At 38.4% G+C, this 16127-nt stretch overlaps 1 protein-coding gene across 4 annotated transcripts in view; it reads left to right on the top strand.

The window, feature by feature from the left end:
• AFG2A (AAA ATPase AFG2A) overlaps window positions 1–12235 on the top strand; it is a 291912-nt gene extending 279677 nt beyond the window's left edge. For 3 of the 4 annotated variants that reach the window (XM_075929851.2, XM_075929850.2, XM_075929853.2), the window contains exon 16: window positions 6925–12235. In XM_075929851.2, coding sequence (XP_075785966.2) covers window positions 6925–7101 — 177 coding nt within the window. In that variant the 3' untranslated portion in view covers window positions 7102–12235. The remainder of the gene's footprint in view (window positions 1–6924) is intronic. The other variant, XM_075929852.2, reaches the window with a different exon arrangement.
• The last annotated feature ends 3892 nt before the right edge of the window (window positions 12236–16127 follow it).

Raw genomic sequence — 16127 nt, 5'->3', positions numbered from 1 at the left:
ATATTTTATTAATGCATATTATTGCATATTATTCCTTTTAGAGTTATCCTTTTGCTAAAGGAGTAAAAATATTATAATACTATAATAAACTAAAGAAAGATTAAAAATCCAGGTACAGCATTTCTTATCATTGAGGTTCTTTTACAAATAAAATATGAGTATTTGCAGTAAGATGCAAATACTAACTTACAACCTTTAATTTTCAAACATGCCCAAAGCTTCCATTTCTAGCTACTTTAAAGCATCATGGTTCAGTCCTGTTTTGAAGAAAATTGAATTTGCATGTCATATTAATGTACTTTTTTCCACTTTTGTATGAAACACCCAAACCTAGAAATGGCTGGTTATTGTTTGGTTGTCACTGAATCATTGGGAAGCAAAGTTCAATTTTAGCACACAGCTATTGTTTTCTGTCTCCATATCTCCTCCAGTCTTCTGTGCCTGCCTCAGTTCATCTTCCAGACTGCTCTTTACTCTGTGGTTTTTAAGAGTCTGCCATGTCTGAGACCTTTACTCTTTTTTAATCCAACAGACTTCACAATTCTGATTCTCATTTAGGGCTTGTCTCCATGGTGCATTAGTCTGCACTGGAGGGGTGTGGATTCCAGTGCAAGAAAAGTTCCTACTACACATTAATGTACAACTGTTTGATCTGAATAATAATGCTCAGCTTAAATTGTAGTATATTAATGCGACCTAGAGAAATATCAGTGCTTACCAGCAGGGTCCACCTGAGGCCAATGTAGACAGGCAACATGAATTTCTTGCTCAGGAAAGCCTGATGGTTAAAATGGCCATTGGAGCTTTCTTGCGCAAGAAAGCGTCTACACTGGCATGGATGCTCTTGCGCAAAGCACATCTCTTGCGCAAAGGCACATGCCAGTGTAGACGCTCTCTTGCGCAAATACTTTAACGCAAGAACTCTTGCGTTACAGAGTATTTGCACAAGATCATGCCAATGTAGACGTAGCCAAAGAGAATCAGACAACCTGCCTTTGATGGGAGTTTGCATGAGAGAAGACTTGAGTAAAAATAGACATCTTGGCCCTCAGGGTTAGGCCCTTGTATTATTCATGTCTTTTAAAAATGTCATTTATGAGTCTTTTTAACTCTTCTGAATGCGGAGTGGGAAAATTGGTACTCCAGATCCATAATCTTCCTTTTAGAGTGCCTAGTTAGGCGCACACCATGCAGAAACAGTCTTTCAGGTAGTCTTCATCCAGGAAGCACCACAATTTGTACTATTCACAGTCCACGGGATACCATTCTGTTTTAGGTTCCTAATCCTTCTCACACATAACCCCTTACAACATCCACTTGGGGGAGCGGGGGAACAAGCTAGAAAGGAAGGAAAAAAAGAAAAATGAAACACAGTGTGCAGCCAGCCAATCAGTATGGCAGTTACCCACATACAATCAGCACCAGCTGCAGCCCAATTAAACTCAACATTCACAGGTGTTCCCAGCAGACCCTGTTAACAAAACCACTTTCTTGAAAATACCTAAGACTTTAACGCAGAAACTCATTTCTTTTTACCGTTCTTGAAAGCTATTTAGAGCACTTTAAATACAAAGAAGCTGAAAAGGACTTTCAGCCTGCTGGAGAGAATTGATGCTTAATGCCAAAATGGGTGGGAGTTAGCCAAGTTGAATCAGCCAGTGTAACCATTGGTTTGAGGAAGGAAGGGTTATCCTGAGTGATGCTTATTTAGGAACTGTAACTGGTGCTCATTTTATTGTTTAGAATTAAATCTCTCAGTGTTAATATCCATCATATTTGTAATACAGCTGTGAGATTCTGTGTGGCTTTATGTGCGGGTGACAGTTCTGTTGGCAAATGACGTGTATCTTCTCATACAGACACTTCATAAACTAGCTTCCTTGGCTTGCATAGTAAGATTATGAATGAATGATTTTTCTTCCTGAATTTAGAGTTCTTAAAACCAACATTTCCCTGTGGATGGTTCAGCTCCTTTGTTAGCACCTCGTCTTTTTTGTTAATCTGTTTTATTAATGTGATGAGAAAGTGGAGAATATGTTGAGAGGTGATCCACGCAGTCAGACTAATATGTTATGTAGTTCTCTATCATCCCCTTTAGGAAAAAAATGTTTAAATATTTGTTTTAGTTTTAGCTTATAATAGCACTAATAATGTAAGTACTTTTCTGTGTTCCATATGGGATTAACAACCTTCAGCTGCACCTCAAGCCTTCAACTCCTACTAGCTGGTTATTAATCCCCAGGAAATGTCCTGCACCTCTACAGTAATTTCTTAATTACATGTTGCCTGATCTGTTGCTAGCTGATTAATCATTTTATTGTTCCTGACTTTCATTAATGTCATCATTATTTTACCAATCAGTGCTGTCAGACAAACAAAATTACTTAATTTTATGCTGTGATTAAGAATAGTATATGTTTATCAGTAGCTTTACCATAACTTCACTTTTCTGAAAGGGTCATAATATGATTCTTATTCTTCATAGCATGCAGAGTCCAGCACACTTGGTGCTTTTGCCCTTTTGCACTTGAAGATAAGATAATTGGATTTCCTAAGGTTTAGTGCTCAAGACATTTCATATCATGGGAAATTGCTTTCTCCCACCAAGGCTGCAATTGTCTTTGATAATCTATTTATTGCTTTTCTCTGACCTTCTCTGACAAGGATATATCCTTGTACTTGTATTACATTTGCTCTTTTTTACTAGGATGGTGATGGCATGAAGTCATTCATTGTTCAGATTATTTTCCCGTACTATTTTGTTTTTGTGATTTGCTTTCTTTGCTGTCTGCCTCCCTAAATGTTAGGCCTTTGTGAACAAAAGAATATTACATAACTACACAAGAACCGTTACATGACTTCTGTTGCAAAAATGGGGGAAAATACAATGTTGATTATCCATAAGATGCTGAAGAAACGTGTAGCTGTATTTGTGTTCATCTGCTGTCTCATTAGGAAACATTATCTAGTTTCCATACACATTTGGTTAGACTCAGAGTTAGGTGAATAGAGTTTGGCAGAAATCTATAAAATCCTTTTTCCTCACAAAGTTAGGAAGTGCCCTCTGCATACCTGAGATCCTATTTTGCTCCAGAAAGTGGACAGGCGTAAGCTCACCCATGGCTAAAGGACCCCTTCCAGCCTATGGGGAAGATCCACTGACCCCAGTAAATCAAAAGTATTTGAATAGACAAAGTTCCAGGTGGGACCTCATAGTTTCAAATACGATGGGAGTGGATTTTCTGATCCTTTATGATCTCCTGGAAGTTTGTCTGCGTTTCCCATAAGCCCTGCTTACAGTCTGTTCATGCTGTCACTAAAGAAAGAAGGCTCTGTTCTATTTCACATTGCTCTTCTATTGCCTTCTTGTGATGGTCATTGAAAGACTGAGGGAGAAAGATACCAACATCTTTTTCCTTTCTGGGATAAATTAATGTTCCTTATTAAGGTTCTTTCTGTCACTTTTAGGAATGAGAGCCTACAATGGTTCCCAAACTTTTTTTTTATTTTTGAGAAACCCTCACGCCCCGCATTCCCCCCAAAAATAGCAGCAAAACTTGGGGTGGGATTGACAAGGGTGTGTGTGGCTGGGTAGCCTCGCGCCCCCCCCTGGAATTTCTTCACGCCCTCTCCTCCCCCCCCCCCCCCAGTTTGGGAACCCATGGTAGCTCAAGTTGTTTAACAGTTCCAGGCTTTGCCATTAACATAGACACACAGAAAATGCTGCCTTTTCTAAACTCAAGTCCAAGTTTCTATTTTCCATAGAAACCATGACCAGAGCCCCGCTATTGTGCAAGCAATTGGTAGGTTCTGATGGAAACCACTTATATTCATTTGCCTCCATCTCTTAGGAAGTTTTTCTAATTCTTCACATAAGTTGTACAACTTTCTACTTGCACAAATCCAAATACCATTGACCTGCCCAACCCATCCTCCAAAGCATCACCCCAACTCATTTCAGGGCCCCTCTTCTCCTCCTCCTCCCCACCCCTCATCGCTCACTTTCCCCACCCTCACTCACTAGGGTTGCCAGGTGTCCAGTATTCACCCAGACAGTTGGGTATTTTAACCTCCTGTCTGGTAAAAAAAATTCAGAGAATACCAGACACCTGAGATGTGTGCTAGGGAAGAAACGTAGTGAAACAATTAATGCCTTTATGGGTCAGATCCTGCATACATGTATATAGAAGGCATGGAGGGAAAAATAATAGTCTGTCTGCAGCATTGATTTCCACCAAATTTCTTGGTGCGTTTCTATTAAGTGTGGAGAGAAGCCTGTTTCTTGACGTCTCCGCTTTCTTTCAGAAATCCTCCCATCCACTAGGCCTGCAACTGTAGGGTTTATGTTGCTTCCTGGTATGGGGAGTGTGTATGCTGTTCAACCCCCTCTTTCTTTCTGTTAGTTTTAGAGTCTTTCTCTCACCCTTTCTTTCCCACTTTCTTTTAGTCTCACTCCATTCTGCATCTTACAATCCAATACTGATTCTCCAGTTTCTGCATACTGTGAGATAAGCTAAACTTATCTGCCCAAACAAACTGTAATAACATGTATCTGAACAGTCGAGCTGGGAAATAATGCAAGCAATTTTACCAAACTAAATTCAATTTCAGATCACTTTTGTTTTCTCTTTCCACAAATATACATAGGTGTGAATTTTACTAGTGAGAATGCTTGTGGAAAAAATATTTTAAATTTGCACATTAACATACTTGCAAAAAATTATTCAATATTTGCTTTCCTTAATCCTCCACTTCAGCCACTTGATATTCTCAGTCAGCAGTGGTCTATAAATTATACCACATAATCATACATGACCAATCTAAATGGCCCAAATTTTGAATATTGAGTAATAGAAAGCCTTGGAGTACATTAATGTATGACAGGATTAGTCAAATAATTTTAATAATAAAAATTTGAATTTTGAATGTAACTAGAATAAGAGACAGAATTAATAAAACAAATTATTTTTGTACATTAACTGCTTTTCTCATCTGAGCAATTCACATAGTCCTGAATAACAAACCAAATGTATCAATGTAGTGGAATCCGTGTGTACCCTGTAATTTTCAAATACTGTGGAGCCTTCCTGAATATTCTTAAGAGTAAAACTAGAAACAAAAGAACTCAGCAGCCTTTGGAAGTTAAGTATGGTCACTGTTGCTGATATTTTTGGCAGGAACGTAGAGACAACATAAAACCACTAGAAGTATTGGCTGGTAGGCAAATTCCTCCTCTGTGTATCAGTATGTGAGTGAAATAGAGGAAGATAAAGTAGTAGTGTTTGCTTCCTCTTTTTCTGAATTCTTATTATATCTGCCAAACATATACTGTTCCTAACTCTGCACTGTACTGGAGCTTGAAGGAATAAAAATACACAAGTCACTCACCATTGGATTTCTGGTTGAGTGATATTTTGCTTCAGTAGTTCTAGTGTTCTAGATGATTAATGGTCGTTGTAGGCAGATTTGTCCAAGCAAAATCTGTTGTTCCTCCATTGATGGATCTGAAAAGACTTCAGAAAACAAGTGATAAACGTGTAAAAAAGAGTTATTCTATTTGGTATCATGAAAAACTAATGCAGTGGCACTCTATGTACTAAAGAGAAAAGAGTCTGAACTTCAAAAATCCCTGTCATTTCAACGTACAGGGTAGGTTTGGCACGTGTTTTTGGTTCAGGCCGATTTTAGCGTATAGTTGCACAATAGTTTGCTCCCCTTTAAAGGTTTAATTTAATTTGAACTAGCTTTATATCTGTGATAGATAGGAATTTGAAAATATTCTTCTAGAAAAGAGGAATGTAATGGTCAGGATATTTACATTTGTTTCTAGAACTTTACTAGGTCTCTGTGAGAAGTTGATGCTCTAAATCTCTTTCAACAATTTAGTGGCTGTGCATTTTTAAAAGCATTAAAATACATAACAGCTGTGTTTTAGCTTCACTGCTCATTAAAGCAGCACAGAACTAATAGTAAGATTGTTGTAACTTGACAAAGCCATCTAAATCCGTGCGTGTTTTTTGTGAAAGCCTCCTAAACAAATCCTCTAAAACGTTACTAACGGCTTTGGCAGCCATTAGTACAGCATAAGCAGTGGAACTCTTTTCAGTAAGTGAACAAACAGAGAAAATATGCTGAATGGCTGGACAAATGTGTTTCAGCTGGCTCTTTCATTTACAGATATAAGGGTGCAGTCAATATCAATCACTGTTTTCCCTGTTGCACTGGAAATCACAATATCTCTTTTCATTCCACAAGCTCTTTTCACCACAGTAATGTGTCTTTAGAGTGACACTGGCATCAGTCTGTTTCCGCTGTCTGAAGTCCAGAGGGCTTAAAAATACATTTCAGAGTATGAGACCATAGCCCACTTTCCCTTTAACACACCCCTCTCTCTCGCTCTCCCTTTCTTCCTTCCTCTTCCCAGCTTTCCGCTCTAAATTAATTGTATTTACTTCTTTCCCATATAGGCTTTAAGGAGGAAAGCAGTCACAGGGATTTGGAATATCTGTTCTTCCGGGTTATCAACAGAGACATATATCAGATTGTTTGTTTGCCCCTGATCATTGGATTATTATTTTAGTAAGCATTGCAGAGAGTTTAAAAACACTAGGGAAGCATATGGTAATTAAATTAGAAATAATAGTAATATAATTTGAAGTGTAATGGAATGAGGTTTTAAGTTGGATCTATTATAGTTGGATTTTCACAGATGCTCAGGACCCACAAATCCCATTCAGTGGAAATCAAGCACTAGAAGCTGAACTACTGGGGGAGACGGAGGGAAGGGGACAGGCTATCACTATATAGTAATGGTCTTCCGTGATATTTGCCATATTCTATTTCAGATCATGTTTGGTCTGGAAACAAAGATGAATTTTTGGATTAAAAAAATACATGTAAATTATTTTTGTTTTTCATTTACAGATAACAGCAGTCTGTAGAGAAGCAGCCCTTTTAGCCCTGCAAGAAGATATACAAGCCAAATGTATTATGGGACAACATTTTCAACATGCATTAAGTATTGTGACCCCTAGAATTCCTGAGTCACTAAGGAAGTTTTATGAAGATTATCAGGGGCAGAGTGGACTTCATGCACTTTGAGAAATGAATATATAGGCGCGCGCGCGCGTGTGTGTGTGTGTATAGAGAGAGAGAGAGAGTGGGAGGCTGATTTCAATTGTATACAGTAAATTTTCTTTTGTAAAGTTCTTGAGAGCTTAGGAATTTTGTATTGTAAATGGCATATCTGAAATGAACTCCACTGCACAAATTTCATAATAGACATCAATTGGGAACTATGTGAATACAGTGGAAGTTGTTGGAAATGTAGTTTATAATAAAAATATATTATCTGCATTATTATAATTCAGATTTCTGGTTTAAATCTGCACATACATATCAGTCAGAGAGGGGGGAAGGACTCTTAAATGAGTAATTTTTAGACTGATCCTTAGATCATTTCCTTGAAAATATTTGCAACAAGTGCCCCTACAGTCTTAATCTTTGTGTGTCTGGTTGTCAGTTCCGCACCAAGGAGCCTCATAAAGACTGGGAGTGGCATGAATACATGCTGAAAAATATTCTGAAATCTTTGATTTATGACATCCCAAAAAGTTGCCAAACAGGCCTGCCAAACATTCAGATTTCTTCTCCTCCTCCCCCTCCCCTGGAAAAAAAAAAAAAAGTTAAGGTGCTCCTAATTGATCACAGCACAATGTTTAACTTCAGTCTTGGACATCTTCCTTTTCCTTATATTATAAGGTAGGAATATAAATTACATTTTTAAAATACAACATTAGGCTTATTATAAAGATTGTGAAAATGGACTGTTTCTAATTCTTGGTCATTTATAACTATTTCCAGATGTCAAGGAAAAAATGTTTTAAATTTAAACCATAAATATTATGAGTGTCTTTTTGATTGGATAAAATGTGTATTTCTTACACATATATGTAAATTTTTCTCTTTATAATACAATATTTTTATATGTAATTATTTAGTCTACCAAGCACTGTACCTTGACTGATAAAGGACATATTGTAAAATGGGAAAAAGTTGAGAGATGTTAATTGTTTCATGATACAGGGCATGCAAGACTTGAAAAAATTTACATTTAAACTAGACCACTAAAAATCTTTGATATTTCCTAGAAAATTCAATGAATAAAAATATCTAGTTGAAGGAACTGGTGCAAGTGGCCACAAACATGTGGGGGTACAGATACAGATTTTTAAACTTATTTCATCACTGGTTTGTTTACACAAACCATGGCAGGTTGTTTCTTGGACATGTATTCTTGTAAACAGACTGATCAGGTAAAATTACATGAAGAGTTATTTTTTGACAATAATAAAAAATGAGCTATTATACCCCAGATATGATTTGAAAGGCAGATTGATCAAAAGCAATAATTAGAAGGGGGAAAAGCCAAATGGTAATAAAAACTGAAAGGATCTGACTTTTTCAACAGGTAATTGCATGATTTGGCTAATATTTTTCAGAGTCGAAGATATCCCAATCATGCCGTTACCTGTTGATGTCAAGTAAAATAGTTTCAGGTTTTATCTCCTTTTGGCTTATTTTTTGTATTTATTGTTAGTTTTGAAGAATTTGGCTTTCTATGGTAGTTCTGTAACTGTTTGTGCCCACCCCTTCTGTACCTTTAAAGGAATAGGCTTTTGACTCTGTTTAGACTATTTCTTTGTTTTGTTCAGTTCCTCTCATTCAGTATAGCCCTTTAAAGGGATACTCTCATCTTTGAAAATCAAACATCTGCCTGCTTATTAACTTACTCTTCCTGCAAGTTTCAGATTTCTACAACTGAGAGAGATTAGAGGAGGAAAAAATTACGTCCTTTTTGTATTTAATGGTATTTGCTGTATTGATCGTTTCAGAGTTTCTCCTGTGGTGTTTGTGTGTGTCTTCTGCACCAGACCAGAAGAGAGAGAAAAATAATTAAATAGGAAAATGGAAAAATTGGCAGAAGGATGCAGGGGCAGATACAGAAAATGAAATTAGTTTTAACTCACTTTTTCTAAAGTGACTATAATTCAGGCTGAGGATATCCAAAACATTTATCAGAGCAATTTAAATCCTAGACATTGTCAAACATTCAGCAGTCATACCGTTATCCTTCTGAACTTTGTGTATGTTTTACAGAAAGGAGCCAGTTAACTTACTCCTAATCTAACACAGTTCACAAATCTGACCCCTAAATATTACTCTGTTGATGTGGACTTCATTTCTTGGGATGTGCTCAGATATCATGGGAATATGGACCAAAATAGACTGGGGGAAGAAACATGATGACAAGAGTTTGCAGCCCATTCCATAATTGAGATTCCCGTTGATAACAGCGTGATTCCCACTTCTTGCAAAGGCTGCAGAATTGGAATATCAGGCATTGGGGAAAGCATAGGATCTGGCACCCAGCCACCCACTGTGCCTGTGAAAAATGTCCCTTATTCTTTATTAAATGCACCATCTTTCACTTCCCTCATTGTACCACATATCTTGATATACAGCTATAAGAATTAATAAATGTTAAACTGGAAATATTTCTCTCTTTTTTTTCTGGATTTGTGGAATAGAAAAAGCAATTTAAGCTTTTTGTAACTTGCTTTTTTAAAATATGGCAAATTATCTGTTTTGCAACTAAATATCTTGTGGAAAATGTAGGTAAATTTATGCCACTTGAAGACTTGCTTTATCCTGAGAAAAGATTGTCTGAGCTATAAAGAAATGTATGATCATGCATACCCAGTTCCTTATGAAAGATACAGTAATCTAATGTTATAGCTGAACATCAGCATTGTACCATCTAATGAGAATGCTGGAAAAATAACAGGCACTTTGTGTTGGAAAGTAATTTGGAAGAAAGATCATCAGTAACAAAAAACCTTCATAGCCATTTTGAAAGTGATTTGGAAAATACTTTGCCAAAACAGCTACAGGCATGGCTTGAATTTACATGCCAGAGTACATGATCCTGTAGCATGCGCAGTGCCCCAACTCTTGTTGGAGTTAATAGATGAGGATGATGTAGGATAGAGCATTCCAAAGAGATTCTCTATTAATGATTTGTTTTTAGATTATCATTTTTAACACAAGAAATTGAGAAATAAACTTTTCACGTCATACTTAACTCAACATGTCATTTCTTGACATTGCAGTAATCTCTAAATGGTAGGAGACCATACACATCTCAATATCCCCATACCAAACAGTAAGATAAAGATGAATTTTACCTTCAAATCCGAATATTCTTGCTTCTAGTGGGTTACTCCTTTTCATATTGTTTGGATAGTTTGTATAATTTAATTTTCATAAATATAGGTTTGGTGAACAAGAAAAACACACCATGTAAAAAGTCATATCCCCTTCTAGAAAAGTAGTTTCAGTACTTATATCCTGACATTCTTTAGGGCTAAGGCTTTTCTGTCCTTTTACCCTGCTCTAATTATCTTTTGGAGCTTATCTTTGGCTCAGATACTGTTTGAGTTGTGGCACTGTTAACATTAAATTGACTTTTCAGTGTTTCAGGCAAACTTTGTTTAAATATAAAATTTAACTTTTACTTCCAATAACAACATCTTGCAAATAGCATAGAATGTCTTCCAGCTGGTTTGCCAAAAATGAACAAAATGCTAAAATGTCTTTAACTTAATTTGAAAAGGAGTCCAATCTTGCATTTTTCCCTAATGCATAGAACAGATTTTCACTGCAGCTACAATCTACTGTTTCTTTTAAACTGTGAAAAAAAGAATGTAGTGAAGTTGCATTTTTGAAAATCTTATCAAAGTTTCCCAAACAAATTGGCCAAGCTAATGAGGGACAAATTTAAAAGATTTGGCTAATTTTATACAAACACAGCAAATTTTGACACACAACTGAATTTCCCACAGCTTTTAAGGGAACCATTTAATCCAGCCTTCTATATAATCTTTGCGATTACACACAAACTTTTATTAAATACTATTTTTGCTATGTCATGACTAAATAACTGAATTCTGATTAATCTAAAAATACATTTTATGTAAATGCGGCAAATTTCTAAAATTATTTCCTACTATTATTATCTCCCTCACATAGAGTCATGGTCTAAAATAGTCTCCTTTCTTATTCAACTCTCTTTCAGATCATTTCATATCTTCACATGACCATTATACTTCATTCACAATGCTATAGTCAATGGGACTATACCACAGATGAATTTGGCCAGTATATTGAGTTCCTCAGATGAAAAGTGTACATAATTGCAAAGTTTTATTATCATGCACACGTTTTGAAAATCTGTCTCAAATATATTGTGCCTTTCTTTCTTGCATTTTAAAACCCTAGCTTGAGTGCATAATCCTAAACTATGTTTTCTTCTTTTGAAATAACCAGAACATCAGCTCATGCCTTTAGTAGACACCGTCCTTTCCTGTACCATCATTCCGTACAATCTCAGAATTGGTGACATGTGGAGGGTGAGAAGAGAATGTGGTCTGAGTACTACTCTGAGCTGGCATACTGGGCCCTTGGCAGCATACCCAACTGACATACACTAAAGCACCCCAAAATTGCTCTACACTGCACTGAGATCAGGTTGAGCAAGGAACCTGCCCATGGGGAAATGCAACTGATCTTTTTATTGTCCCCTTGCGTTCCTGCCTGTGCACAGCAGATATTGTGGGCAATGGGCCTCCATTTTAGAATATGAAATTTATGTTGTCACCAGCCATTTTTATATCATGTACTTCAAAACCTGCTCATGCCTACCTCTTCTTTCTACCGTTGATATAGAAGAAACTATTGTAAATAAAAAATAGCAAAACATTTTAAATGTTAATGTAAAGTACAGACTGTTTCTTAAAGTCCTCTATCTGATGTATAAATTCAGATAAAGAACCTTTGTGAGGTGGCAGAGAAATGCAGAGTTGCAATTCTTTTAAGTAGGTTCAGTTTTGATTGGTAGTGTTAATATCGGGAAGACAAATAATGATTGTTAGTGTTACAACTGAAACCAAGTTTTAATCTTGGATTTGTGTTTGCTGTCTCTGCAACTTCCATTTATTCATTTATTAATCTTCACTTTAGGAAGCCAAATCATGCATTTTCTGCAGGGATTTTATGCACAATAGTTTAACTAGGGCATTTTTTTCTATACAGGTTTTAATATATTGACTACAAAGTTCTACAAAAAGCTGAAGGAGATGTGTGTTTTTCAAATAAACCCTTCCACTGTACCATTGCAGACTCTGATTTCAGTGTTTTTTATAGTTGAAGTAGGGGCACTCCTGGTCAGCATTTGCATGACAGCTCACCCATGAAAATTAGTGTTATAGGAGGTGCTACTGGTGATTGAATAGCGCTCTTCCCTTTGGACTAGTATTGAGTCAGTCCCCCACATGATGTTAAGGTATACTATGCTGTTGGGAGCCCTTCAAATGAACTATGAAAAACCAAAGGACTGACCTTTCGCACTCATTTAAAAACTGGCACTAAGAAAACGGGTGTTAACCGCAGTGTTTTCCCCAATTTGTGTAATTATATGCTGCCTATCTAAGCATTTTTTGGAAAGCTACTGTATTCTTCTCTTCGCATCAGAAACTGTGTTTAGCAGTTTCAGCCTCTCACTTCATCACCATTTTCATTTCACTACTGGATGAAACCATAGCTGTGTGTGTGAAAGAGCTCTGGTACTCTCCAAGATTAAAGATGCTGACTGTGAGTTCAAGATGTACTGACAGAGCTGGTATCTGCAGCACTAGGACATCCCAATGCTAACGTAGGAGATTTTGTGGTAGGTACTTTGAGGCTTTCCTATGCTTGGTTGTAAGGAATTCTAAAACGGGGCTTTGCAGGTGAATGCAATACATTGTTAAAACATTCGTTGGTAGAATACTATTTTTTTTTCATGTGTACACTGTGCCTTTAAATGGAAAGATATTGAATTGTAGCAGTCACAAAAGCAAAAAAAGATTCCTTAGAGAGAGAGGGAGAAAGAGAATGTGTCGAGGCCTATGGATTCTGAAGTAGATTAGCAAACAAACAAATCCTTTAATGTCATGGAATGCTTTCCCCAGCATGAATGGGGATTAATCTGCCGAACCAGCAAATTCAGCATTTGTACAGCAGAGATAATAAGCAGCTTCAATAAAAAAATAATGTTGCAAAAGCATTTTGGTGGTTTTTATTATTTTTGTTTTTGATAATCTGAACCTGTTAATATTGTGTGCTGTAAGGTAGTTACTATGGTCCTAGCTTCTTCACCCATACAATCTAAGCAAACTCTGTTGCCACTAATTTTTAATTTAAGAAGCTCACTGACACTTAATCCACAAATACATAACAACCCTAGCATTTTCTTCACATTGGTGCAATCCTTCTTAAATTGTCTGCTTTTCATCTGAAAAGTATGGAAACAACTGGTAGCCTCAATCTGATTCCACTTCCATGCTTTTAGCATATGTAAGTCTGTAAAAAAGCTACTTTGTGAACATGTAATACATGGCAGTAACCGGTTACATTTTCATTACAAAAGGCTGTTTATTTTCCTTTGGGGATGAATGGTAATCAAGAATCAGCTGGTAGTGCCAAGTGCCTTGATAACACAATTGAGCACATTGCAGCTTTGTTAGGCCTCCTCTTGCACTTCACAGAGAGAATGAAAACATCTAGCCCGCCGAGATGTGCTCTTTCCAAATGTACTTGGTCAGGGGCTGATTTTTTTCAAATAACTGTCTGATGGGTAGTGGAAAGGAAAGCATCAGAAGGAGTACATTAATATTAAACTCTTCTTTAAAAGGGGAGAGTGGGCAGAGGAGTCAAGAGATTATCCTAATGTTAAACGTAGTGATTTAAACGTTAAAAAGGAAAGGGGAAAACACAAGGTGGAGTAAAATGGAGACTGTTTTGTTATGTTGCAGTGGAAGCATGATTCGTCACTCCAGTTTTATGGTGGAATAACTGCATTGATTTCAGTGGGGGTTTTACTGGCATGATCTGGAGTAAGGCTGTGGTCATTCAGGCCCTATGTTAGGAAGTGTCATTCTCTGCCAGTCCCATACAGAATCAGAATTCTATTTTTCCCCCAGTAACCCCATCACTACTGGTGTGTGCTGCTTGATTCATTTAAACACTTATATTCAGGTAAGTACAGGCAGTCCCCGGGTTACGTACAAGATAGGGACTGTAGGTTTGTTCTTAAGTTGAATCTGTATGTAAGTCGGAACTGGCCTCCAGATTCAGCCGCTGCTGAAACTGACCGCCAGTTCTGACTTACATACAGAATCAACTTAAGAACCCCAAGCTCCCCAAGTCAGCTGCTGCTGAAACTGATCAGCAGCTGATTCCAGGAAGCCCGGGGCAGAGCAACTCTGCCTCGGGCTTCCTGTAGTCAGCGCTGGTCAGTTTCAGCAGCGGCTGACTTGGGGACGCCTGGGGCAGAGCAGCTGGGGTGCTGCTGGGTTGCTCCAGTAGCGCCGCTCCTCGGTGCTACTGGACCAACCCAGCAGCACCCCATCTGCTCTGCCCCAGGCATCCTGATTCAGCCACTGCTGAAACTGATCAGCAGCGGCTGAATCAGGACCTGGGGCAGAGCAGCTGGGGTGCTGCCGGGTTGGTCCAGTAGTGCCCAGAGCGGCGCTGCAGGACCAATCGGCAGCGCCCCAGCTGCTCTGCCCCAGGGTCCAAAACAAAAGCCTGGTCTGCTGGGGGGGGGCACACTAGCTGCACCCCCCCCCCAGCAGACCAGGGACACGGGGAGCAGAGCCAGAGCGACAGCGGGGTGCCGCGCCTCTGAGGCTTTGCTCTGGCAAAGCCTCAGAGGCGCGGGACCCCGCCGCGGCTGCCGCTTCAGTCCCGGTCCCCAGCAGACCACAGGCACCGGGACTGAAGCGGCAGCAGCGGTGGTTCTCCGCGCTTCTGAGGCTTTGCTCTGGCAAAGCCTCAGAAGCGCGGGAACCCGCCCGGTGCCCCTGGTCTGCTGGAGACGGTCTCCAGCAGACCAGGGGCACCGGAGCAGCTTACGAACGGGGCTTTCTCGCCCCGGAGCTCGCAGGTAGCAATCCGCCACCTCGACCTCCGGGGCGAGAAAGCCCCGTTCGTAAGTGCGGATCCGACATAAGTCAGATCCGCGTAAGTCGGGGACTGCCTGTATACAAAGGCAAACTTAATATTCTGTTGTTTCAGAGCCAACTTCCCTCAGGCTGACACTGGCTTCTGGGTACAGATCTTCCTGAGCCCTTTTTCTCCTTAGCAACAGAAAATTCACAGGCACAATCTCCCCTTTGTAAGGAGCCTGCCTGCAGCATGCCCCCCCAAAAGGGTGATGCTAGTTGGAGAAAGGTGCCTATCAAGGATTGAGCATAACCTCACTGCAGTCTGGTGATAAGACTTTTATGAGGACCTCAGTGAAATCTGCACACACCAACACAGGTATATATTCTAGAGGGGACAAATCTGACCCCCGCAAATCTTAATATTGCCCTCAGCTTGGATTTTCCTCTTTTTTTAACCTCCTTTCAGAAACAATCCTCACTCCACTGTAGTGTGTGTAGCTTTCATCTGTTATGATGAGAGCTGGTTGAATTTTTTTTATAAAACAATTATTTTCATTAACAAAGGGATTTTAATGACAGTTTCTCCCAGAAAAAAAATGTTATTGAAAATTTTCACTCAATTATATTTAAATTTTTCCATTCAAAATGCCCAGGAAGAATCCCATTTTCTTTTAAGATTTTTATTTGTTTTTTTTTTATTCCATTTAGGAAAAAGAGAGAGGGAAGTAAAAAAAGTGAGAAGAAAATGTGTCTATTAAGGTAGGAGGGAGCACTTTTACAGTTTTTAACTTTTCCCACTATTTTCCAGTCGCAAATACTAAAGTAATGCGAGAGAGTGGAAATAACTCTGATAAACATGACGAAAATTTTCAAGAACGTGTATAAACCCTCCAAAAAAATGAGAAAACAAAAATTCTGACCAGTTTATATTTTCCACTTTCATGAACATTAAAAGGGGAGAGTTTCAAAAGCGCCAAAGAGACTTGATCTCCTAAATTCCTTAGGCAACTTTTGAAAATCTTCCATTTCATGCACAATTTTTTGAAAGGCCTTTAAAAAAACAAAATATATAAGTGGAAG

The sequence above is a fragment of the Pelodiscus sinensis genome, chromosome 4 (genome assembly GCF_052426305.1).
Source record: "Pelodiscus sinensis isolate ZL-2025 chromosome 4, ASM5242630v1, whole genome shotgun sequence".
Classification (NCBI taxonomy): Eukaryota; Metazoa; Chordata; order Testudines; family Trionychidae; genus Pelodiscus; species Pelodiscus sinensis.
Note: the sequence above shows the minus strand (reverse complement) of the source record. Positions and strands in the feature narration are given on the sequence as shown.